We start from the raw sequence: 25461 nt of genomic DNA, 5'->3' as shown, positions 1-25461 counted from the left end.
GGCATAGGAAGCCATGAATTTATGAAAAATGAAGTACATTCAGTACTGAGGCTCTTGGTGGATTTACTCAACCAGTAGAAAAGACAAAGACTGGACAAGGGAAGGAAGATGTTATGTCATGTTTAGCTTTTCTGCTTGGCAATATAGACAATACAGAAAAAATGCAGTCTTTTGAACACTCATTCCTACCGAATTTAATACTTAGCAGTACCAGATCCAGATGCTAATTGTAACCTTAAGTACTAGGTAACCACTCGGTCAGTGGAGTTAACATGCCAAGAAAAAAAACACCTTACAGTGCAATCACTTCCAATCCTATAGACATTTTCTTAAATGATGAAAATACAATCTCAAGACTTGCCAGAGCCAGGAAAAGCAAGCAAGCAAGCAAGCTGACTTCCTCACAAAAAAATCCGATTAGCAGACTGTCTCACACTGGCATTAACACTTTTGTTGCCAGTTCTCCACTGCAGCTGCAATAGAGCTGCAATTGTATTAACATTCCATCAACATGAATGGAGTGTTGGAAAGCATGTGGTATATTCACAGTCAGCACCGCAGGAACTTTTTACTTTGCCCATTCAGTAGCACTTGAAAGGTGAATGGGAGGTACCTGGCTAAATTCCCACATACAGTTTTGGAAATTTAGGGGCAAGTGAGTAGGAGCTAAAAAGACTTTCAGCCACATCAGAAAGAATTTTAGCAGATGCATTCTGTTGACTGAAATTACACAATTTTAATACAAACAGAATTTCACTGAAAAGTCAGATTTTGGGTTTGTTTACTCCAAAAGTGTAATCAGTGGAGAGAATGGAGGAGGTTCAACAAGGAAGGTTAAAAGGAAAGTATGGAACAAATCCAAAATTACAGTGTCAATTATTTCATGAAAATATGACACATTGCATCAGAAAATTCAAATGAATCAAATCTCTCCTCAGAATTTAAACAGTAACTTGTTAGGAAAGAACAAGGCACATACATGTCTTTTTGTAGGATTAGGCTTTGCATCTATATGCAGTGCAGATGTTTAGGATTTACAATCAATATGGTTCTCTTTTTCATGCTATAAAATGTATAAACAATTATGCCCAAGATGTGTGTAAAAGTTTTAATACTAAAACAAAACAGAGATTCAGGATGTTAGATGTTTATGTCTCTGAAAAGAAAAAAAACTTTATTATATGAGGATCCAATCACTAAAGTGATATTAATATAAAATAAACAATATATTTAAAAAAACCCACAAAAATACAATTGAGATTGTTGTGGGCTAAAAGGTAAACAATCCATTGCTGCCAATGTTTAAACTGTGGGAGCAGACACACTGCAATTACAGTTTTAGGATTTTGTTTTAAAAGATTTTGTCTTAAAAGATTTTGTCTCTTCCAAATTTTTATATTATCTTTTAAACGTATATGTGTGTCTTTCCATTTTGAAACTTTAGCTTCTTTATTTAAATTTCAGAGTAGCAGCCGTGTTAGTCTGTATCCGCAAAAAGAAAAGGAGGACTTGTGGCACCTTAGAGACTAACAAATTTATTTGAGCATAAGCTTTCGTGAGCTACAGCTCACTTAAATTGTCACTAAGGAGTCAAGAATTTTGGATAATAACTAGCAGCAAAAGAGGAGTTTCTTACTACTCTTCAGAACACTTTTACATGCCCTGGATCCATCAATTCTATCTACCTCTTCTTGACTAGCAAGTCAGCAATTAATGAGAATCTCAAGTTGTCTCCCCCACTAGCCAAACAGGACACAACTCCCATCACCTCCTCTTCAATTTGAGGATTTCCAAAACTTAAAACTCTTGGTAACACCACAAGATGCAATAAGCAAGAAGTGCAAATTCAAAACTTTTCACTGACTAGAAGGACAGATTCTCACACTGACAGAACTGGGTCCCAGAAAGAAATTGTTTGATAAGAAATATTCCAGCTCCCACTGGTACAGGCTGAATGGGATCTACAAAGAAAGCCCTGGACCCAAAGACTAATAATACAGAAGCTGGGAAAAGGTAAAGGCGCCAAGCTAAGTAGATTCTATTCAAAGTATTTAGATCAACTATCAAATAAAGAGCTTGGTTAAAAAACAGTAGTAACTTCCCTGGCACATCTAACAAAAATAAAAAGAGGGAGGGGAAATGGAGAGGCCCACAAAGCTACTCACTCAAGTCCCAGCTACAGAACATGCTGCCCACAAAAAACATCCACAGAGGAAAGCACGTCACGGCTAAATAGTGCTTAGAAAATGCATGGAGGGATCAGCAACTGGCAGCTTTGCAGAATTTTTAACAAAAGCCTCTCCCTTTTTCAGTCTGTGGGAGGTGAAGATGATGCAGTTGATTGGTCTTTTATGTTAAGAGGACAAGGAAGGCACATCAGCTTGTATGCTTCTGATATAGAGAGTTTTATCCATTTAAATAACACAAATCTAGATGCTTCTTACCCTCAAAGAGAACGAATAAGGATTCTGATTTTCTAAATTCAGCTACTCTAAATAAGAAGGTCTTAAGGGCCCTACATGCATCACATTTGAGTCAAAGCTTCTCCTTTACTGCTTTAGGAGTAAGGAAACAGCTGGGAAGGACTATCTCCTGTTTTAAATGAAAAGAGGAAGCATCCTACAGTAGACTTCTGATGTTCCCTTCTTTCAAGGGACCAGCAGTATGGAAAGGACTTTATTGGAAATTCCTGGATTTTTCAGCGTTCTACATTCATAAGCAAGGCCTAGAGGCTGAGTTCCTCAATCTGCCAATGTTTAAATAACTAGGTGGCTATTTTTCTTTCCTCTTGGGCCTTAGGAGAAGAAGTCTCTTTCTGGTTCTCCCCAGAGTTCCATCATCTGAAAAATACTTTGCCTTAAAGATCACTACCTAATTTGCTTCCAAATACTCCTTTCCTAGAACATGTAGGGCCAGGCAAAACAGAGGTTCAAATTTGTCCAATGACACAGAAGAAGCAACCCATTCAGAAAAACCCCAGCTGGTTAATGTAGGCTACCACAACCATGTTATAAGATATGAGCAAAACACGATAACGAAATCCGTCTGTCAAGGTGAGGAGAGTACATCAAACAGCACTTACCTTTGAGCACACTGATGTGCAATTCTCTGATGTGTTCCAAACACCTTCTAGCATTCTTTGGCCTGAATTAGCTCCTCAGCCCAAAAGAACGGAATATGGTGTCAGCTAAATATAAACCAGACACTCTAGAAGTATGGCTTTCAAGGCATTCTCTTGCTCTTCATCAACTGAGGAAGCATTCTACATGCTCTAGTCAAAGGGACTGGCTAAAAAAATGTCTCAAAGAACTCCTTTCCTGAAGTAATAGGAATTGCAGCATGTTCCTAAGGTGATGCTGAGATCAAAGTACCAAGTCTTGGCAAGATAACATTAACCTCAGGAAGCACACCAAGAAGTAGCAGAAAAGTATTCCTGTGCCTCAGTGAACAGTTACAGTTCCTGTCCAGGGATTGAAACACTGGTACCCATGAATTATCCATTGACAGGCAATAAGACACCTCTTTTTGCATTTAACAGCAAATCCAGACGATTAGGTTCCTAATTTTCTTGACCACAACAGCAATCTGTACAAAGGTGCTGGCCCCAATCTAAACCAGGGGTTCTCAAACTTCACTGCATCACGACCCTCTTCTGAATTACTACATGACCCCAGGATGGAGGTCTGAAGCCTGAGCCCGCCCAAGCCCTGCCACCCCGGGTGAGGGGGGCCCAAGCCCAAGCCCCACCACTCTAGGCGGGGGACCAAAGCAGAAGCCAAGGGCTTCAGCCGCAAGCAGGGGGCCTGTAACCAGCCCTGGGCAGCGGGGCTTAGAAGTCCTTGGGCTTTGTCTTTGGCCCCAGGAGGTGGGGTTTGGGCGTTGGCCCCAGGAAGTCTGAGCCAGTCCTGGTGACCCCATTAAAACACGGTTGCGACCCACTTTGGGGTCCCGACCCACAGTTTGAGAACTGCTGATCTAAACCAGTAACAAACCTCCTACCTCCAGAGGTCTGCTGCCACAACGTCCCAAGTTTGTAACATCCTGAGAAAGTAACCAATCTGAAAACATGGATCCTGTACTAGAAAAGGGGCTGATCCACATGAACCACAGGTACCTTGTCGGAGGATAGCAACTGACACGTATAGATAGATATACCCCTGCATGTTGATCAATGCCAGAAAGTTACATGGAAATATTGCTGGAAGAGTCAAATGCAGGTTTCCATCTTGAACCAAGACATTTTATGAACAAGTTGAACATTTCAAGCTTGCATAAAGAAAACAATTTTTGCTATGTTTTGTAGAAAAAATTATATATAAATCTGAAAAGAGGGTGAAAGGACTGAAACTTGAAGTGTCCATAATAGAGAGACACTAGTGCCTCCTCCGCCCCCCAACTTCCATTGGTGATGAAGGATTTTAAAAAAGGGGGGGGTAATTCAGAATGACAACATTTCCCAGTTCTTTCCTTAGAGAATTATTTGGAAGTATTCTGTATTTTGTTAAAGTTTGTAATTTTAATCATATGTAATGTTCTTAGATTTTGAGAAAGGAAGGAACAGATAAATCAAACTACTTAAAATTCTTAATAAAGATGGTGCCCCAATTGGCTACCAGGAACCAAAATCAGAAGTTTTCATTGATTGACACCCAGCCTCCAAAGATGAGAAAGAGAAACTGCCCATTCATCCTGTGCTGGTGGGAACCAATCCACAGACATACAAGTAGCAGCAAAGATTCTAGGAACCCACCACAGAACAGACTCCCCCAGCATGCAGGTGGGCTTTGAGGGTCAGCTGATGAAAAAAGCAGATCCACCAATCATTCCTGCCAGACAGAAACAGGAGCTACAGGGCTTCTGCAGCCTGAAAACTTCAGTAGCCAGCTTGGATCAACTTAATCACCACTTCACAGTCTGGACTGGATGATTCTTTTACCCACACCGTCCACAAAGCACCCTTGTAGTCAGGATTCAGCCCTGAGTCTTTCAGTAGATCCATTATACCTATCACTTGACTAGACAGTATTGTTGTGTTGTGAGAACTGACCAAAATAGGTACTAGTTTCCTTTTTTTAAACTGTCCCAAAATCAGAAGCATCCAGTAAATGGGTTCAGTAGCTATAAAAAAAATTAGAATGACTAATATTGTTTGTGTTCTTAGACTGCAGGGAAACTACTTCTAATGCATTTTAGCTACTGGAATTAGGGAGCAACGTTACTGATTTTACTTAAGTCTTCAGGGTAGTTAAGGCTATATGTTAAAAGGACACCACTCAAGCAAAAAAAGTAGAGTTTTATTTCTTTAAAAAACTCTTGGAATGCCCCTTATAATCACTTGAAAATAAAAATAGTTTTCCCTACAGATACTGACCCCTCTTTTTCGCCAACCATGGCTCCTGAACCCACTCTAACCATCTGCAGAACAGAGCTGAAATTGTCATTGCTGTTTTTATTACAGCTTTAACTTATAGAAAATCTTCAATCAAAATCATCTCTTTGTGCCATAGTCTAGAATGTCAGCAGAGCTTTAGGAATGAGTTTTTCTTATGCTGTGAAGTCAGCTGGAGTTCACATACTTTTTGTATGATCTACAAAAATTGTGAACTCTGCTGCTCAAATTTTTCAGATATCAAATGAGCGAATTTTTTAAAAAAGTAACATGTAGACTCGGTAGATTTGCTCATCATTATTGTAATCATTTTAAGATAGACTAAATTCTCGGGGGTTGGACCATGTCTTTGTAACCTGTAAGGCTCCTATAGCAAACCTCTGAACATTACAAAATAAACACACAAAAATAATAAAGTCTCATTCTGAGTTCTTGGCTACTGTATCTGGCATTTACTGAGGCTAACTCAGAATCTTCTGACATGAATTAATAAGGAGAGAAACATACCAAACTTTACTTAGGCAAGGGAAATGGGCTACTAAAATTACATTTGATACCAGTTCAACTGCCAAATCCCCTCTAAAAAAAAAAAGAAGTAAAACCATACCAAAGATTTTAATTCTCCTCAGCATATTCTTATTACTTTACAGAAACACCGTAAGAAGGAATAGCTATTGTTTTTATTTTGTTTCCAATCCCCTTATGCTCCTAACCATTACAGAGATCAAATTTAAATACACCAAGTAGCTGGTTTGAATGTCTGGAGCCCTAGTGAAACAGACTATAAGCATGCTGCAGCTTTATCCAACCCTGCTGCCTGGCTGCCATCCACCCATCATTTGGATGGGTAATTTCTCCCCTTGGGACCATATGCAGTGCTTAAAGCTGAGTCAGTTTGCTGTTTGGCATTATTCTGTAAAAGCAAAAAGACTTTGCTGGAATCTGACCTAGGAAGGGTAAAGATTTCTGCCTGGTTGGCTCAGCAGTTGGCTGGACATATTAAAAGAGCAAAAAAGAAAAAGAAATGTAAATGTTACTGTGATCCACCTGTTTCAGAATGTTTCTCATCCTGAAAAAAGGTAACTATTGGCTTTAAGCATTTAAGAATTAAACATTACTTTTGTGATCACTTACTATTCAATTGTGCAAAAGAAATGCAACAGCCAAAATTAAAATAATTAAACTAAAAATAAAGTATAATACAATGTAAACTTGTATTGCACCCAGACAATGTTGATGTCTGACTCTTCCTCTCTGTCCTATCTGTCCACTTTTTTTCTTTTTCAAATCATTCACACAAACCCCCCCGGACGACATCAGACACTAAAGTCTTCTGGAAATGGTTACTGGTTGCACTAACAAAGCATTCCTTTGTATTTCACAATGTTTATTAATATTCTCCAAACTTATTCTTATTTTATCATGGCTACCTACTTTGGCGGTTCACTGAACTGTGAGAAAACGATGATTTACGTATAGAGGAAATGGAATCGGTGCTTCTGTAATTGTCTCTCTTTCTGTGCACAGTACAATGAAAACAAGTCAAAGAATAATATATGTATAGAATGAATGTTCCTTTTCTGACAAATACCGCTTGTGCTACAGCTGGATTTTTCCCACAGTAAGTGGCTTTTCTAACACTGTCTGAAACCAACAGGTGAACAGAAATTTAAGACAGGGCCCAATCGTTCAACCCTTACTTATGCTGGTAGTTCCACTGATATTTATGGAACTACCAGTGTTAGCAAGGATTACAGAATCAGTCCTTAGGTATGATCAGTACAATCAGCAATAAAATGGTTAAGGCCCCACAGAAACAATAGGCAGGAACTGCTTGACAAGAAGAACATGGTAAGATGCTCTTTAGGGTACAAAGGGAACAAATCCTTTCTAGGCCCTAATTTCAGAAAAGCTGTACTATGTGCGAGAAAAAAGGGAAAGGGGAGAGTAATAACTGTAGCGTACTTCTTAATGCAGATTTCTGCTACATTTCCTTAGTATGGACAACTGGTGCGCAGAAGGGGTCCAGCCAAAATGGAACATGTATGTAGTATAACTCAATGGCGTTGACCATGGGTATTAAAATATTCATATCTTCTTTCAATATCACTTGCATACAAACAGCCTTTCCTCCTGCTCTGAAACATCAACATTAACCTCTGTTCTCCCAGGTGATGCCAACTGGCTACAGAATTAGTACAATCTTTCCAGACAAAACAACGATGGATGGAAGCACCTGTCGGACATTTTATTCTGTCCCTACAGTATTCAAAGGACTATGAAACTACAGCCTACCAGCAGGAAAAGGACTGAGCATCGTTAGGATTTTTGGTATAGTTTTTAAGGGCTATTTTAGAAATACTAAAGCACAGTATAATCACTTCACTCTCTAGTTTTATATAGAATGTTGCCATTTCCACTCCCCTCTAGCCTTCCATGTACATTAATCATATGGACTATTTACTAGAAAAAACTATATGATAGCCTTAACTTCATGTGTTTTAAAATAAGACATTCTGTAAAAAGGAAGAGTGCATAATGCCTCCCTTATGAGGCACTAAGGAGTATGAATAATAATCTGAGGACTCATATGGCTTTGTTATTACAGGGCTTTATACGATAAAGCTCCCAGAAGATTAAAAAAAACTACTGTAGTCAGTCTGAAAGTGTTTTTGTTAAGAAGCATTATTCATTTTTTGTTTTTTAAATGTGTACAGTAATTGTGTTCATAGTGGAGTTTAAAACATGGAACTGTATTATACGCTTCATCCCAGCTCCAATGCTTCCCCCCTCAGCTACCTACCAAAGAAAGAAAGAAAAACCCAAGGCATCATCAGTTCCTGAATGAACAATAAAATTTTACAAGATGGGTGTCCTCTGGGAAATCATGTCTAAATTAACCCTGCAAAACATGGCAGAAAAATGTACCATGAGGAAATTCTGTTCAAAAATCAAACTGGAGCTTAGCTCTGGTCATGCCACAGCTAATCAGTCTAGGCAAGTGGTATTTAAAAAAAAAGAACAGTCTCCTGCCCCTGTCTTGATGTTTTCCCCATATAGAACTAAGTGTCTACAGTGTGTTAAAAATACACAATTCACAAAAGTTCAACAAGGAAGTTTTAGGGATATTGACTAATAGTAAGGCTGTACACATTTACAGCCTCTTACATCAGAGGATCTCAAAACACCTTGCAAACATGGGATCTGATTCTCCACTGCTTTGCAACAAGTGTAGTCATTTATAGCTGTGCAAAGTTAATGCAGAGTGGGTGTAAAACATTTACCAAGTCGGAATGATAGCATTTTACATCAAACTATGTACAGGCATAAGTGCCTGTGCAAGGGAGTAGAGAATCAGGCCTGTAATTTATTTCAACCTCAGAACAACCTTCCAAGACAGGGAAATGATATCATCTCCATTTAATGCCCTGTTATCTTAGATACAACAGTGATGGGTGCATAAGAAGTATAAATGGACTGATCACGCAGATGGAAAGACTGACAGGAAAGGTCAAATGACTTTCCCAAAATCACCCAGAAAGCCAAGGGCAAAGCTGTGAATAGCTCCCAGATTGACTTGAACACTAGACAATACTCTCCCCCTGCAATAGCCTGCTTCTAGAAGTTGTTTTTTATCTGGGGATGTTCGCTCATTAGAGGTCATATACGACAATTTCCGTTTTTATTCAATTTGAAGTGACTTTGCAAGGGAAGAAAAGCCCAGAATCTTAGAATTAGATCCACTTGTTCATTTTAATTATACCACATTGCTCTTTTCGAAGGAGTACTGCGTGCCTTTATAAGTTGATGTGCTCCCCTTTGAAATTAACAATTTAGACCTGATAATTACAGAGTTGAAACTGTGTGGTATATTGTTTGGGGGTGAGGGTGGGTTTAATAATGTTTAATTTTACATAGTATTTTACCTCAAAATCTGGAAAGCTATCACCAATCATGTAAATTCCCATTTTACACCTACACTGATTAATAAATTTTTAATGCATTTAGGTGGACCCTTTGGACCATTGTTGTTTGTGCATTTCAAGAATTTCCTCAATGTTGGCTGTTTGAAATGACTCTCTGCAAATACCTTCTTTTAAATGATGATTTCCATAAGAGAAAACGGTACATTTTTAGGGAACAATCCTGAAAATACATCAAATTACATTACATGAAATTCCATGCTTTATTCCTATGTTTTCTTCTTTAAAAGAATGTTTTTTCAGGAATTTAAGTACTAAAGATTTTGTGGATCTTTTTCTTTTTAAGGGTTCCTCAGAGAAGGCTCTGCTATCAAATGTCAGGATGTCACTGATGTATGATGCACTACTGCAGGAACGGCACCGTTGGATCACATGACTGAAACGACCCAGAAAGGCAAAGTTGGAGCTTTCTGCTTTCTAAAGTAACAATCAATAGGTGTGAAGCACACATACTAATCACTTCTCTTAAATGTTTTGTTGTTTTAAATGATATTACATGCCATAAATCCCCAAAGTTATCTTTATCAAATTGATACCGCAGAAAGATTGCCTAGGGAGAAACTGGCAGACGTCACAAGTTTCAGCGTCAACCACCATCTTGGAAAAGCCCACTAGAAGAAAAAGTCTGACCTATTCATATTTTGGGGTTCCCTCCCCACCTTTACATAATAAAACAGACAAGGACAGACAGGAATATTGGCCATTTCTTTGACATGCCCTCAAGAGTATTATTTATACTAAGCATTTACAGTACTGTCTTTCATCTAAGGCTCTCAAGGCTCCTCACAAACTGTGAGGGAAATACTTTTTTGACAAACAGAGAAACTGAGGCATGGAGAGGTTTAATCTTTGTCATTAGCTAAATCACACAGGAAGTCAGCAACAAAGCTGGGACAAACTAAGCTGCAATATCTTTCCACTTATAGACATATTCATTTGTAACATACATACACACAATTTTATATATAAAATAAATACTGCAAGAGAAAACAATGCAATGCTGAGGTTTTAATACAGTTTTCAATCCATTTGTTTCTCAGCAAGGAAAGCTGCCAACTTTCGGATAACACTCTGAATGAACGCACCACAGCACTATTTCTGGCAAAAACAAAACCTGAAGCACAAGGTATTTTCAGGCTATTCAAAGTTTTAAAGCACTTGGTACATAAATTTTCCTCCTGGAATTCTGCTTGAAGCCAGCGTTGTATAACAACGGGTGAAAGTGTCAGAGAAAGGAGGAGGGAACCTGGTTCCTATATATAGGATCAAAGAACATAAAACACAGGAGACAATAAAAAGAAAGCAAGCAAGAAAAAGTAGTATTAAAAAAAGGCATGATGAATGGCGTATACATCCTTGTGATAATTCCTTCCCTGCTTTATTGCTCAGTAATGATCACACAATACTACACTTCATTGATCACTGCTTGAAATCTAAGCTTCATTTCCTTCACATACGTTAAACACCTTTGACTAGAATTCACTTCATGTAACTTTTCAGCACTTTCTTTTTAGTATAAAAAGAAACTGCATATAAATACTGAATGAAGAAAAATCATTCAACATTATTGTTCTTTAACATCTACAGAGTCAGGAAATTTCTTTGAGGTTCAAAAGCTTCAGTGGCAAAGCAGGGCACCACATCAAGGCTTTCCATATATTAAGTGCACGCCTTGGGTTAGTGATTTAAATCAGCTTTGCCCATGAGCTGCAAAGGCTTAATACAGGTTTCCTCATAGCAAAAACAATCTCTAATCTCTGGACAGAAGAGACTGGACCTACACTCAAATTACTTAACACTTCTTGACTTTACAGATATTTTCAGCTCCCAAATTAAAAAGTATGAAGTTTCCTTTTCCTTGATAAAACACTTACTAGAATGACATCATTTATGGACAGTCCTTTTTTGCTTATCCTTCCCCCTTCTCTTTTGGTGGGCTGCTAATGGACTTTGCAGTATTCCCCCTGAATAACCACATGTCCTTCCCAATGTGGAACAAATGACCCCAAACACAGGAAAGCATCCAACGAATCAACCAACCACAGATAACTAATATTAGTCTGTCAGCTGACTTATAATCATTTATTCCAAAAGATAATGATGATCCTGTGTTGGGGGAAGATGTGTTCATTAAGAATGCCCATATCCATTTGTTTACATTACGTTTTTAAAATGCCAGCTTACCCAACAGAATTAGTGGAGTACAACTATCTATAATTAATTATGGATTAATATGGATATTTATATACACATACATATATATATTATATGCATGTGCACGCGCACACACACGCGTGCACACGGATAGATAGACGCTACACTTAACTATGAGATTAAGAGCCAAATCTTGAAGTCCTTTTCCAGTTTTTATAACCAACAAATTTTCACTGACTAATGGAGCTATGCCTGAGTGATGACTGTGTAAAAACAAATTAAGGACTTTAAGATATGGCCCACCAGGAAGGATGGATAGATAAATGGGTGGAAGGAATCAAAAACGCAGAAGGAGAGATGTGATTAGGACACTGGAGTGGGACTCAGGAGATCAAGACTGAGTTTCAGCTCTGCAAGAGACCACCTGCATTATCATGGGCTAAGGTTGCCACCTGTCCAGGTTTTATCAGGACAATCCGGTTTTTGGCTTCTGTGTCGGGGTGCCATTTAGGGAAAGCCCAGTCGGGGGGTAGGGGGAGAGGTGGAGACGATCCATCAAGAGATGGGGGCGGGGCCTTGGGGGGAAGAAGCGGAGCATGGGTGGGGCTCGCAGGTCTGGTTACCAGTAATTAGAAAGGTGGCAACTCTACCATGGGCAAATCATTTAATCTCCATGACACACTTACCCTGCAGCGATAGTAATAATAATAATACTTTATTCTCACAATATCCCTGTGAGGTGGACATTCATTAAAGTTTGAGAAATGCTCAGCTACCTCCTTGATGGGTCATATAAGCATACAGGTGCACTAGAAATGGTTGCTTGTTTATAATATCTGGTATCAGCAACAAAAACTCTATCTACTATAAACAACACTCTAAATCCTCAGAACAGCAAGTCTGACTACTTTTGTAGACTGTTTGCTATAGCAAAGAAACTGAAACTCTTCTAAACTGACTTCTTAGTGCAAAAATATCCCATAACGATACACTGTGCAGTTACAGCATATGGCCACTCACTGGAAAATATGAGGCTGAAACAGCCAGTAATTTATAAATCTATATCAGATACCTGTGTGCTTCAATGTAAGTGTGCTTGTGTCTGAGTCATCTGAAGAACATTTATTTCATGTGCAGCACATGTGTAAATATTTACATACTTGCATAAATCAAATATAATTGAAAAGCTAAAAAATTAACCAAAGCCAACAAAATAACTAGAGGGCAACATGCATAAGCAAACACTAAAGACCACAACTTACTAGACATCCTTACACTTCATTGTTATCAAAAATTAGAGGCAAACAATAAAAGAGGCCTATTAAAATATTCTTCAGTTGTTCTGCAGATCACTTAAAAACAAAAAAGAAGTAACTGTTTCTAAGCATGTATATTTCAATATAACAAGATTTAACACTATGTATTTATTATGCTGGTCGAATAGCTCTACTGCATTACAGTATCTAACTCTGAAGCTTCTATATAAGCCTGAAATTAAACAACAGGAAATAAGTGACTATGGCACCTGATTAAAAAAGTCAATCAAGCTAAATGCCAAAAGAATAGCACGGATCAGAAGAAAGTGACTCATGTTTACTGGAAAGCAAGCCAAAAGCAACTGTACCATTGGGAGTTTATAGTCCCTGAACTGATGTAAACAAATGATGTTGTTATCCCATCTTGGCACACGGGACATCACCTGCACATGCCATAGGTGGAAGGAAAAAGGTAGCAAAAAGTGTGGGAAAGACAGACATTCTCAGAGGTATACTGAAGTTAAGTGGCTTGTTTATGATTTAAAGAGGGAGTAGAGAACTTGCTTCAATTTTGAACATTATTGTTCCATATAGACCAGAATGCCTGGGGATTCCCCATGGGTCTTGAGACAATGTCAATAAAGAGTAGCCTCAGGGAAATTAAATATAATATTCAGACCATTAATTCAGCATGCACACACAGCTTTTATATAATATATACATATTTCAAACATCCTTACTTCAAAACTGGTTTATCCCTTACTGAAAGGAAAAAATGAGTTTTAAATTTCTCCACCTCTGAGATTCACTCTGGCTTCAAAGAAAACACAAAAGCTGTATGTCTACATTGCTGTGTGCATACAGAGACACAAATGCACCCACACAAGGGTGGGGAGGAGGGGTGAGGGGACTTTACTAGCAGGACAGGAAAGGTAAGCAGCCTGTCTATTCACAATAACACTTGTTAATTTTTAAAAAGCGTGTCCTACCCCACATATTTCAAATGTATGCATAATTTTAATATTGAATTATAGGCTGTACAGTTGGGCTCCAAAGCAACTTCTGGGGGCAAGGACAAAAGGGAAAATAAAGGTGGCTTTATGTCCCCTTTGAGCTTCTCTGATTCTCGAGCCAGTCGGTGTGCAACATGGACCCAGGGCGCAAGTTAAAGCTTCAGAGGAGATCCAACTTTTGCTCATCTGTTAACAGCCCATAAGGGCTGTTCTGGCAATCAACAAGGGCTCTATCAATGCCACCTTCACCAGGGCTGCAAGGAGTGTGGTGGGGCAATTAACCCTCCTCTTTGACAACAAGGAATTTACCCTAAGCCAGGAGAATTCCTCAGCAGATGCATACAGGGACTTTACAGCCCTTTTGTACCACTCCCCCAGCACAAAGGGGCTGTATCACAATGAATAATTGAGCCCATTGTCTTTTTAGGGTATTTTCACCATCCAGGACCAGAAACAGTATGAGAAAACCCCAGCTTCTGCACCCATGTGGAGTCCCATTGTCTTCAAGAGAGCTGCAATGGGATTCCACAGGGGTACAGAGTTCCTCACTTGTAATTGCCAAGACAGGTCTGGGATCTTAAAAGGGAACTTGTGTCAAAAGTCAATTTTTATAGATATGAAGCTTTTGGAGCATGTGCGGATTCTTAAACAGGAGCCAGAGGCTATGGTAATTGAATTATGTATTTGCTAGGTGGAAAAATTAATTTTAACAAATCATTTCCTTATTTTGCTTCTAACTCCTTAGATTATTAACACTGACATGATTTTGCCTCATGAAATGAGTTACACGTTCCCATGCACACAAGTGTTTGTGCTTGTGGATTGCTCTATAGGATTTGGGCTTCTGGGGGTTGAAATAACAAAGTCCTTGACAGCAGATCTCAAAGCAGGATCAGGGCCTAAGAAAAAAGCAAACAACTAGTGGAACCCATACCTACCCCTAAGAAAAAGGTGATTATGGAGGGATACAACAAAGACAGATGTGCAGGGAGAGACATTTTGTCCCAACATCAAGAAGCATTACCCTAGAAGGGGGAAAAGTCACTAAGCAGCCCTGTTTTCATAATTTTCTTTTTTAAATTATGCTTAAAATATTTTCAATATCAATTGCACAAGTTGAGTTCAGTTCCCGTAAAATTAAATTTTAATGTTTAAAAATTTTGTGACACGTTACTAAAACTTCTGGGATTTTACAATGCCCCACCCACAGTATTAGCCACACACCAGGAAATATTAGGAATAGTTTCTTGCCTTTCCATGGATGAAAACAGGGAAGGGAGGTTAAGAGAATTGAAATGAATTTAAAGCTGCTGAAAACTAATGTCTACCACACGAGGAATAAAATAAGCATGCAGTTTTATATTCAATAAAAAAATAATTGTTATGAAATATTCATTTGAAAAGTAATTAAGCCCTGCAATTGAAAAGCTAACCTTTCACAACACAAAATAATCATGCAGCTTGGAGATTAACGCATTCTGTGTCCTCTGGTGTTCATTCCAATTTATGTAACATCTCATCCACGCTGATACTTGGATTGCTTATATTTTTTCTTTTTCTTAAAGCTTAAATGAAAAATAACCAAGATCGGTTCTTCTCAGAACCATCCCACAAACTGAAGGACCAGATTCTACCACCGTTATTGTCATTGAGTAGTACACCTTTCTCCATTAATAGTCCAGAGTATTAGGGAAAGTAATGGAGGCAAAATTGAGCCCCAAGTAATTAAAGCATTATTTAAAATGGGCTTATTTGAACAAAAGAATGCCCAGTTGTTGCTGATTTTACAGTGTAAGTGTCAGCTTGACTTTAGTTACTCAAAACAATTTACTTGACAGCACAACACAAACGATGACATCTATCTTTAAAGGTTGAAGATAAGCGACTTTCTCATGCAGAACTGATATTCTATCCCCCAAACTATGAGTGATTAACCCATCAAGCGAAGAGATATTTTGCCATTCCATTCATCCTAGCTAATCAATATCTCCAAGAATACCTTTACTTACACTTACATACAAAAATACACATTTCAAATTGTATAAATATAAATATGTATTATATATATATATATATATATATATATCTTTAAATCCCACAGTCTTTGAAATAGTCTGTTCTAAATTTTCCTTATGCTGAATCTCATAATTAGCCTCTCTGTAGTCTAGGCACATACAGAGATCAGGGATTATTCATTAGAGGAAGGAATTAGCAGGATTTTAGGCTTCAATGGCCTGAACAGACTATTAGCTTGCATTTGGCTATTAGGCGGGTAAGCAGAGCGGTCTCTAAAGCGTCACCAACAGATAACAATAAATTCTCAAAATGAGACTTAACACCTGCTTTTCTAATCTTGAAGGGAGGAGACAAAAAGCTGATTCAGCGGATGTACAGCATCCATTTGAGTCATACACACTCCTGATGTCATACAGGGCCTTGATAACTCATAGCGCTAGAAGTCATAGGTCACAAGATGAGTTAATAAGCCATGCAGCTGAGACCATGGCAATACAAGGCTTGGGTATCAAACAATATTTCACACATCCACAAGACAGCATGCAGAATCTCTGTGACTGTTTCCCTCTGATAGAGGAGTTTTTGAAAATGAAACAAAAGAGTGGTATGGAGGGTTGGCTTATTCAAGGGCTATCAGCGAGTCTCCTTTCATAATTTGCAGGGTCTGTATTTAGAAGATGAGATTGAAAACTAATAATAAAGACACAAAGCACATGCATATCCTGTAAATGGATATTTATTATGAGTGCCACCAGTTCTTGCCAACACCCCCTCCACCTCATACCCAACCAGGGCTGTCTTTTTAGCCAGATCATTCAGTACTTCAAGCACAAGAAAAATGTCAGTGGAAACAGGAAAACAGTCCAAAGAAGGTCACTTTTTGTTTTGTTTTATTAAAGCTGCTTTATAGAGCTGCACTTGAAGATGAAGGAGTAGGTAATGGCTTGCGCCTAGAAACCAGTGCAAGAACGACTTTGTTCTTACACCTATCATTTACATGCTGGAAAAACAAGGTAGTTTGGTGTAGCTTAACCTCTCAGATGATGACACTCCTTTGCATTTCCAAGGCACACAGAAATAAAATAGCCATGTTAAATAAAGTTTTTAAGAACTGCAGAACTGACAGATAAGCAGCATGATCACAATCAATACTATGTCTCACATTCTAGTACATTTCTCCTTCACCTGGATGAGCAGAGTATTTTAGGCAGTTTACAAAGCACAGGTGAAAACACTGGTCCTGACTCACCATCACACCATTCCTCCAGCTTTACACAGGCATAATTCCCTTAATTTCAAAGCAGTTATGTAGAGGTAGAACAAAATTGATGCAGTCATGAATCAGACCTACGAGAATGATTAACTCTAAAGTAAAATGCAACTTCAAAACGAACTCTTCCATACCCCAAAATGCATACTAGTAAAAATAATAAGCTGCAGCATTAAACAGTTCTAATAATACTAAGCAGAGAAACAGGACTTCATTATGTCAATGGAGCTATGTCAGTTTACCCCAGCTGAGGATCTGACCCGATATATTTAAGAAAATATATAAATGCCAGAGTGTGTGTGTCAGTTCTGACAAAAGAATCAGGTCATTATTAATAATACTGTGGACCTTATGATTTGAGGTAACCTTAAAATACTTTATTGAGTAACTCAAAAATAAGTAGGTAAAACTATCCAAAGGGTAGTTTTAAGGTAACCTGAAGAAATCAGGACTAATTTAAGGAATAGATTAATCTTGTACGGCCAAATGGCTGGAGTTGGAAGGAAAAAATGATAACAAAATTGTTTTGGGATATTGATCTAATTTAATGTCTTTGTACTATCTAAAACAAACAATAAAAATAACATACACACAGAGTTTATATAGATACATTTTATAACCAAAAATAAATATAATTCAAGGAAAGATGATGAAACAGAGACATCTGAATTAATTTGAGCAACTTTTCTGTAAAACACAGCAGTTCAGTAAGGAGCAATTCAGATGTAGGGAAATAGGAAGAGTTGGAAATTTTTGTTTTTTATTCACTTAAAATAGTAAGATAGCGAAATCTCTTCTATTCCAACTTAATTTTTACCCTTGATTTTTTTAGCTAGAGATGGTTTTCTGATATATTGTTGTTCTGAGTCAATTAAAATTATATTCACAAAAAGAGACCTAAGATTCATTTCTCCCTTTCTTTCCCACGTTTTCACATTTAATCGTGAATGAAGTTAGCATTCATCAAAGTGAGGGACTTGTAGCACACAGTAGCACCGTGCAAATTTCCCCCATGTATAACAGCTCACGAATGCACTTCAATCATGACAAGCAACTCCTCTATCAATTCTAGTTCTCGACTTCACTTCAGAAATGATTATTAATTTTGCAACACTTTTGTGATGTGAACAAAAGGAATGGGCAAGAAAGTCACTTTCACTGAAGACCTGATACAGAATTTGAACTTGGTTCTACAAAAAGTGAAAGATTCTCACTGTGTAACACAGTCTCTGAATGCTCCTTTTTCTGATCCAAAGTCGAATGATGTCAATGGGAGTCTTTCAACTGACTTCTGCGGGCTTTGGATCAGACCCTTTAGTAAGAAAAGTAAATGTGAATTAGTCTGGTGCAACAAAGCAAAATCTTTCATTGGAAACCAACAACCAAACAGGAGAGTGGATAATTCAACCCCTCATTGTAAGACCCAGGCCAAGATTTTCAAAAATGGGTGCTGCTTAAAGCAAGGCTCCTAAATCCTCATTTGGTCCTCTAAATAAATGGCCTGAGTATGTAACAGTTCCCACTGACTTTAAAGGGGTTGTACTGCAGCATGAGCTCCCAGGAAGTATTCAGTCTGAGTCAGGGCAGTGTTGCTTCTGGCATCTCCAAAGCAGTATGTTGCTCAACAGTGTTCACTTAACACTCTTCATCCATATGCAATATTGATCCATAGCTTTCATATTTAATACAATAAAAATGAGACACCACCGCCCAATGAATTAAAAACTGAAAATGAACTATACAGCTTTCTATCAGAGGCCCGGCCCCATCTCCAGAAGTTACTCAACTCTAGCAATCTAAACTGTATTTACTTCACCCACTTCTCCATCTCCAATGTCCAATGACAATTCATTACACCCACATGCCATACCCTACTCTCCAATCACAAGTAACTCCTCTCATTCCCCTTCAGGCTTCTGAACAGTTCTGTAATTTTCTTATGGTTTCTTAATAGTCACAACAGGAACTTTGATGTTCCCATTGTTTCCCTTCTAACTTTTAAAAATATTTTTTCATTCACAGTTTGAAATTAGAGTCCATTTCTAATACTTAAAATCTTTTGAGCATTCCTTATGTAAATATCTGAGTGACACAGAAGTTCAAATAGGAAGAAAAGATAAGAAAAGGTTACTCATCATGTGCAGTAACTGTGGTTCTTCAAGATGTGTGTCCCTATGAGTTCTCCACTTCAGGTGTGCATGCGCTTCTCAAGCCCTTGATCAGAGATTTTCCAGTAGCAGTGTCCATTCGGCCAGCACATTATATATATTGTATATATTATATATATATTATATATATTCTCTATATAACCTCATGCCGTGCTCTAAGGGCATATAGATCTGCTTGGGCGAACCGGTCTAAGTTCCTTCTCTACCCCATTGTACAAGAAGAACAGTCCAAAGCAGAAGGGAAGGAGGTCAGACAGTGGAGCATGCCCCAACGGGGGACACACATCTTGAAGAACCACAGTTACTGTGCAAAGTGAATAACCTTTTCTTCTTCTTTAAGTAATGTCCCCCTAGGTACTCCATTTCAGGTGACGAATCAGCAGTATCCTCACAGGGAGGAAGGGGCTTTGGAATCAAGTCCAAGACTGAAGACAGAACAGCAGACCCAAGCAACACACCAGATCTGACGGTGTGAACCAAGGCACAGTGTTTAGAAAAGGTATGCACTGAAGTCCATGTAGCAGCTCTGCACATCTCAAACACTGGAATGTTTTGGGAGTAATGCTCTGAAAGTTGCTTGTGATCTGGTAGAGTATGCTATACTCCTTTGGGGAGGCCAAGCATCAGCTGCATCATAGCAATCATAATACACCCAGAGATCCATTTTGACTGTCTCTATGAAGAGATCGTGGAAGCCTTTGATCTTTCTGTGATGGAGTCAAGGAATCTAGGCGATTTCTGAAATTGCGTGGTGCTACTCAGATAAAAGGCCAATGCCTGCTGTACATTTAACACATGAAGGGACGTTTCCTGATGAGATTTATGTGTATAAGAAAAAATACCGGTAGATGAATAGATGGATTAAGATGGAAATCCAATAGCAATTTAGGTAAGAACTTTGGGTGCAATCAAAGGAGACCCTGTCCTTGAAAAATATCATAAATGGGGGGGGGGGTTGCCATCACGGCTCCAATTTCTCCATCATGCGGGCTGACTTCATAGAAAGACTGTCTTCACAGGTAAGTGAAGCAAGGAGCAGGGTGCCACAGGTTCAAATGGAGGTCCCATAAGGTATTTAAGTACCAGGTTATGATCCCTGTAGAATCCTTCATCCAGGAGTAACAATTCCCCAGACTCTCAATAAATCCCGATGACACAGGGTGAGCAAAATAGAATACCCCTCTAGTGGGGAATGAAATGTTGATACTGTGGCAATATGAACCTTAATAGAGCTAATTGGTAAACCTGTATTTTTTTTATGTCCATCAGATAATCCACGATGGCTGAGAGCAGAGAAAATTCAGACACACGGCGGTGATGGTGACACCAGTGGTTGAATTTTTTCCATTTCTTAAGGTAAGTAATTTGCGTTACTCCCTTCTTCTGTTTAGTAATACTTGTACTCCTGTTGAGCAAGTGGATTCTAATCCTGTGAACCATCTAGGACTCATGCTCAGAGATAAAGGAACCCTAAATTAGGGTGAAGCACATGATCCATGTCTCTTAAGAGAAGAGATGGGGGATAGTCAGAAGCTTAAGCATCAGCTGGACGCAGAGATGAAGCACGTAAAGATACCTAACTTACCTTGGCCATGTTGGTAGTATGAGGATAAGTCTGATTTGTCCTGCCTGATCTTGTTCATCATGCTCAGCATCAGTGGGTGTTGGAGGGAATGCGTATAACAGGCCCTTTTTCCAAGGAAGGAGAAAAGCAACTCTCAAAAAGAGGTGATTTAGGTCTCCTCTTGAGCAGTATAAGGGGCAATTCCTGTTGCGAGATGTGGAGAATAGGTCCACCTGTATAAGTCCCTATCTCTGGAATATCTCTGGAAGGATTTGGGAGTCCAACTCCCATTCGTAGTCCTGGTAGAAGTGCCTGCTAATCATTTGGCTGTGACATGCTGGACTCCAGAAAGGTAATCAGCTGAGATCTGAATCTGATGGGCTGTACACCAATTCCATAACTTTATAGCTTCAGCATACAGGGAGGGGGATCTTGCTCCTCCCTGTTTGTTGATATAGAACATGCAAGCCACATGATTGTGACTGATTTGCCTCGATGGGGGGCAGGAACTGAAGGCAGGCATTCCTTACTGCCCAGAGTTCCAACTAGTCGATAGAGAGACACGTTTCCTAAGCTGACCATCTGTCCTGAGTTATGAGTCTGCTGAGGTGTGCTCCCCATTGCAACAGCAATGTGTTCCTTGTCACAGTTATTGTTGGAGCTGCGTAGACAAAAGGTACCCCCACACAGACACTACATTGATCTTTCCACCAATCCAGGGAGTTCTTCACCTGGAGGGGAACCATAACTTGTTAGTCCAAATTGCCTCTGGTTGAGGAATAGGTCCTCCTGAACCAACCCTGAAAGCATCAGAGGCACAATCTTGCATGCTTGGTCACAAAGGTGCAAGCTGCCATATGATTCAGAAGATGTAAAAAGTTCCTTACTGTAGTAATGGGGTTTCCTTGAATTGTCCTGATCAGATTCAACTAAGTTATGAATATGTCTGTGAGAAGGAAGGCCCTGTCTGCCAACAAATCCAAATATGCCCCTATTAATTGTATTTTCTGTACAGGGACTAACGGATTTCATTATTTTTAGCTGGAGACCCTACTCCTGGAAGAGACAGAGAGAGCAGTCTGAGTGGAAGTTAGTACTGCTTCTATAGATCGGTCCTTGAGTAGCCAGTTGTCGAGATATGGGAAGACTAAAATTGCTTTGTGTTGAAGGTAAGCAGCCACTACCACTAAAACCTTCGAGAACACCATTGGGGCTGAACGGAAGTACTCGGTATTTGTCCTGGCCCATGGCAAAGCATAGGTATCTCCTGTGTGTGGGCTGTATCGCTATATGGAAATAGATGTCTTGTAGGCTGAGGGCCGAAACCAATCTCCTACCTCTAGAGTAAGGATTACAGCTACCAGAGTAAACATCCAGAACTTTTGAGATTTGTTCAGTTGTGTTACATCTAAGATTGGTCTCCACCCTCCATCCTTCTTTGGCATGTGAAAATACTTTACAAAAAACCCTTTCTCCATGTGAGGTGATGGGACTCATTGCTCCTAAACAAAGGAGAGAGTGTATTTTTGGACTCAATATAGTCTCGTGAGAGGAGTCCCTGAAAAGGGATTGGGAAGTGGGGTGGGGATGCTATAGCCCCATGTTATAACCTTCATGACCCACCTGTCTGTTGTAATACAACACCAGGCTTTTGGAAATGGGAAAGGCAGTCTCCTGAAGTGGGGAGATGGGCAAAAGGTTGCAGTTTGCAAGCTAGAGATGAGGGAGGAGTCATGCTCGTGACCAACCCCCCAAAAAATCGCTGTTTCACTGATGACTGGGTACTAGCCGAAAAAGGATGGGAAGCTCTTTTCCTCTGGAATCTCTGTCTTTTTCTAGTGGGTTTGGTGGTTCTGTGAAAATCGGAGAACTGAGCCAGGTGCAATCTCTGGGTAGTGAGAGACCTGCTAAATCTCCTCTTATTTGTTGGGGTGTATATACTAAGAGACTTCAACATGGCCCTGGAGTCCTTCAGCATATGCAGGGACTTGTCCATATTTCCTGAGAAGTGCTTCTGACCATCAAATGGCAGGTCCTCAATCGTGTTCTGAACCCCTCTTGGGAATCCCAACTGGAGCTAAGATGTCCTGCACTTGACAACTGTTGTGAGAGAGGGATCTAACAAAAGTGGCCACGGCATCCAAAGATAGTTGGGAGAAGTTCTGGCTAATGAATTACTTTCCTTAATGATGGTCTGGAAGTGTTCTCTATGCTCCTGTGGAAGACGTTCAATAAAGGATGCAAACTTGTTGTAATATGAATAGTCACACTTGGCTATGATTGCCTGACAGTCTGAGATTGTGGATGAGTAGACCTTCCGTCCAAAAAGTCTAATCTTTTCTGGTCCTTGTCATAAGGATTAGACCCAGAGTAATGCTGTCTACCCCACTTGTTTATGGCTTCCATCAGCAGAGAATTATGTGGAGGGTCAGAAAAAAAAATTCTGAGTCCCTGCAGGGGTTACAATCTTTTTTTATCCGCTCATTTAGAAGTTGGATCCAGGAGCACTTTACTAATGGGTAGTGCAATCCGGATGAGTTTTGCCAACTGAAAAATGTCCAGGAGCTTGTGATGTTAGTCTTTATTCCCCTCAAGAGATATCTATACGGTGTCCACCATCCTCTTCGCAAGGTTCTGGAATTGATGAAAATCGTAGGCCATTGATGGTGGTGGAGGCATGACTGCCTTCTCCGAGATAACGATGAAATAGAAGTTTGAAGGGCAGCCTCTTTGTTCCTCAGAGGTGTCTTAGGGTTGGGGGTTTGGTGGAAAAGACTGTGTAACCCTAGTTTCCTGGTGCAGTAGAGCTGTGGGTCTAGCAAATTGCTGCTGATATTCCACCCTCTGGGAAGGTCCATATGGGAGAGGGGGTTGTACAGGACTGATCCCACTATTCCTGATGTGGGAGAGGTCTTTGTCAAACTGTGTATTCCTGTAATAATGCAGATGGGAGCCCTGCACTGATAAGGAGGATGAATGTCTCCTTCATCCTTCTCAATGTCCCCTAATGGCGGGGGGAGGGGGGAGGATGGCGGCAGTAAAAAGGTGTGGAGAATCCTACTGGGAAGTATTGGTAATTTGGAGACCAGGGTCTCGATACGAAGAGTTGTTTAGTACCCATAAAGCAGTGGGGAGTCCAGCTCGTCTAACACTGTCAAGTCCCTGTGGTATCAAGTGGGTCAGTACCAATGCAGCTGTTGACTTGGGCAGTACCTTTGGAGCATGTAGGTATTGGGCCCAAAGGTGTGTGCTTCAATTCTGTTGGTACCGATGGAGCAGAGTGGGAGAGCACTATCAGTAAATCTGTAATAGATAGTGCCAATCTGAAGGCAGACAGTGCAAAGGTCATGCCAGCACTGTGTTTCTCCCAAGTGCTCCTGGTACCAGAGGAAGAGTCTTTCCCCTCCATAGTATCAAGTCAGAGGTTGATGCCTTTGACACTACAGACCTAACAGGAGATTAGGACTTCTTGGGAGTTGGTTCCTTGTGGTGCTAGACCAAGCTCCTCTTCTTTGGACCTTTCCTTGAGTCCTCTAAGATCTTCTCCTTCTTAGGGGAGACCTTAGCCAAATTCAAAGGAGCACTGGATCTATCTGTAGACAGAGGTACAGGGGGATCTTCTGACATGACTCGCAAGCAGATCAAAGGGAGCACTCTAGCATCATCAGCTTCAGTTTGGTTTCTCGATTCTTCCAAGTTCTAGCTTTTAGAGCCAGGCAAAAGTTACACTTTTGGGAGATATGGGACTCTCCCAAGCAACAGATACATGTACAGTGGTTGTCGCTGATCAAGATAGCCTCCTGACAAGAGAGGCAGCATTTGAAACCTAGTGAGCAGGCATGCCCAGCCAGGCCGAGTAAGCTCCTTGGAAAAAAACAGGGGAAACAAAAGAGGGAGAAGAAAAACTCAGACCTCTCACAGCTATCTAACTAATTCTATACTAACAACAACAAACACTAACTAGAAACACTAAACTAACTAAACAACAAAACACTCTGTGGTATGCTTGTACACAAGAGTTCCATCTCAGGACAACACGGTAGGGAAGAAACTGAGGGTGGTTTCCCCATGCAGCCTTACTTACTCTCGAAGTGAGATATGAGGTTGTACAGAGCACATACACAGACCAAACACACAGTGCTAACAGAAAATCTCCAATCAAGGGCTCAAGAGGCAAATTGTACCTGAGTGGGGCACCCACATGGATATTCCTTGAAGAAGCACACTGACACCAATGCAAGTATTCCCCCCTCGTTTTTCACAACCCCTGTTTTTGATTAATCTTTTAATTAATTTTCTCAAGACCAGAATTTCAAAATCCCAAATAAGTCCTTTTCAACACAACAGTATGAACAAAGTGCAGCCCTCAAACAACTCTTTTTAGTTTTAAGCTTCAGATGAGAAAATATAAAAAGTTCTTCATGGAGTCTGGATTTATAAATTCATATTCCATTGGTATCAACTACACAATCACTCCCTAAGTCAAAACTGAGTTTTGTGAAGCTTGCCTGAAATGATATCCATATTGTAACACAGTAGAACACTCAAATCCAGTGTCAGTTAGGTAAGTTAACTGAATAATAAAGTAACCTAGAAGTTACTTTTAATTATTAGCTTAATTAAAAATTACTATGCACTAGACCCTGTT

The 25461-nt window shown here is 39.6% G+C and overlaps 1 protein-coding gene across 18 annotated transcripts in view; it reads right to left on the bottom strand.

Annotated features, from left to right (window-relative positions):
* Positions 1 to 25461, bottom strand: part of ARID1B (AT-rich interaction domain 1B) — a 405620-nt gene that overhangs the window by 242251 nt on the left and 137908 nt on the right. The window contains exon 5 of one of the 18 annotated variants that reach the window (XM_078852209.1): positions 15362 to 18393. The exons of the other annotated variants lie outside the window; for them this stretch is intronic. Within the exon in view, the coding sequence (XP_078708335.1) occupies positions 18292 to 18393 (102 nt within the window). The 3' untranslated portion in view covers positions 15362 to 18291. Of the gene's footprint in view, positions 1 to 15361; positions 18394 to 25461 lie in introns of those variants that run through there. 18 annotated transcript variants of the gene reach the window in all.

Source organism: Lepidochelys kempii, chromosome 3 (genome assembly GCF_965140285.1).
Source record: "Lepidochelys kempii isolate rLepKem1 chromosome 3, rLepKem1.hap1, whole genome shotgun sequence".
NCBI classification, from domain to species: domain Eukaryota; kingdom Metazoa; phylum Chordata; order Testudines; family Cheloniidae; genus Lepidochelys; species Lepidochelys kempii.
The sequence above is the reverse complement of the archived record's forward strand: the minus strand, read 5'-3'. Positions and strand labels throughout refer to the sequence as shown.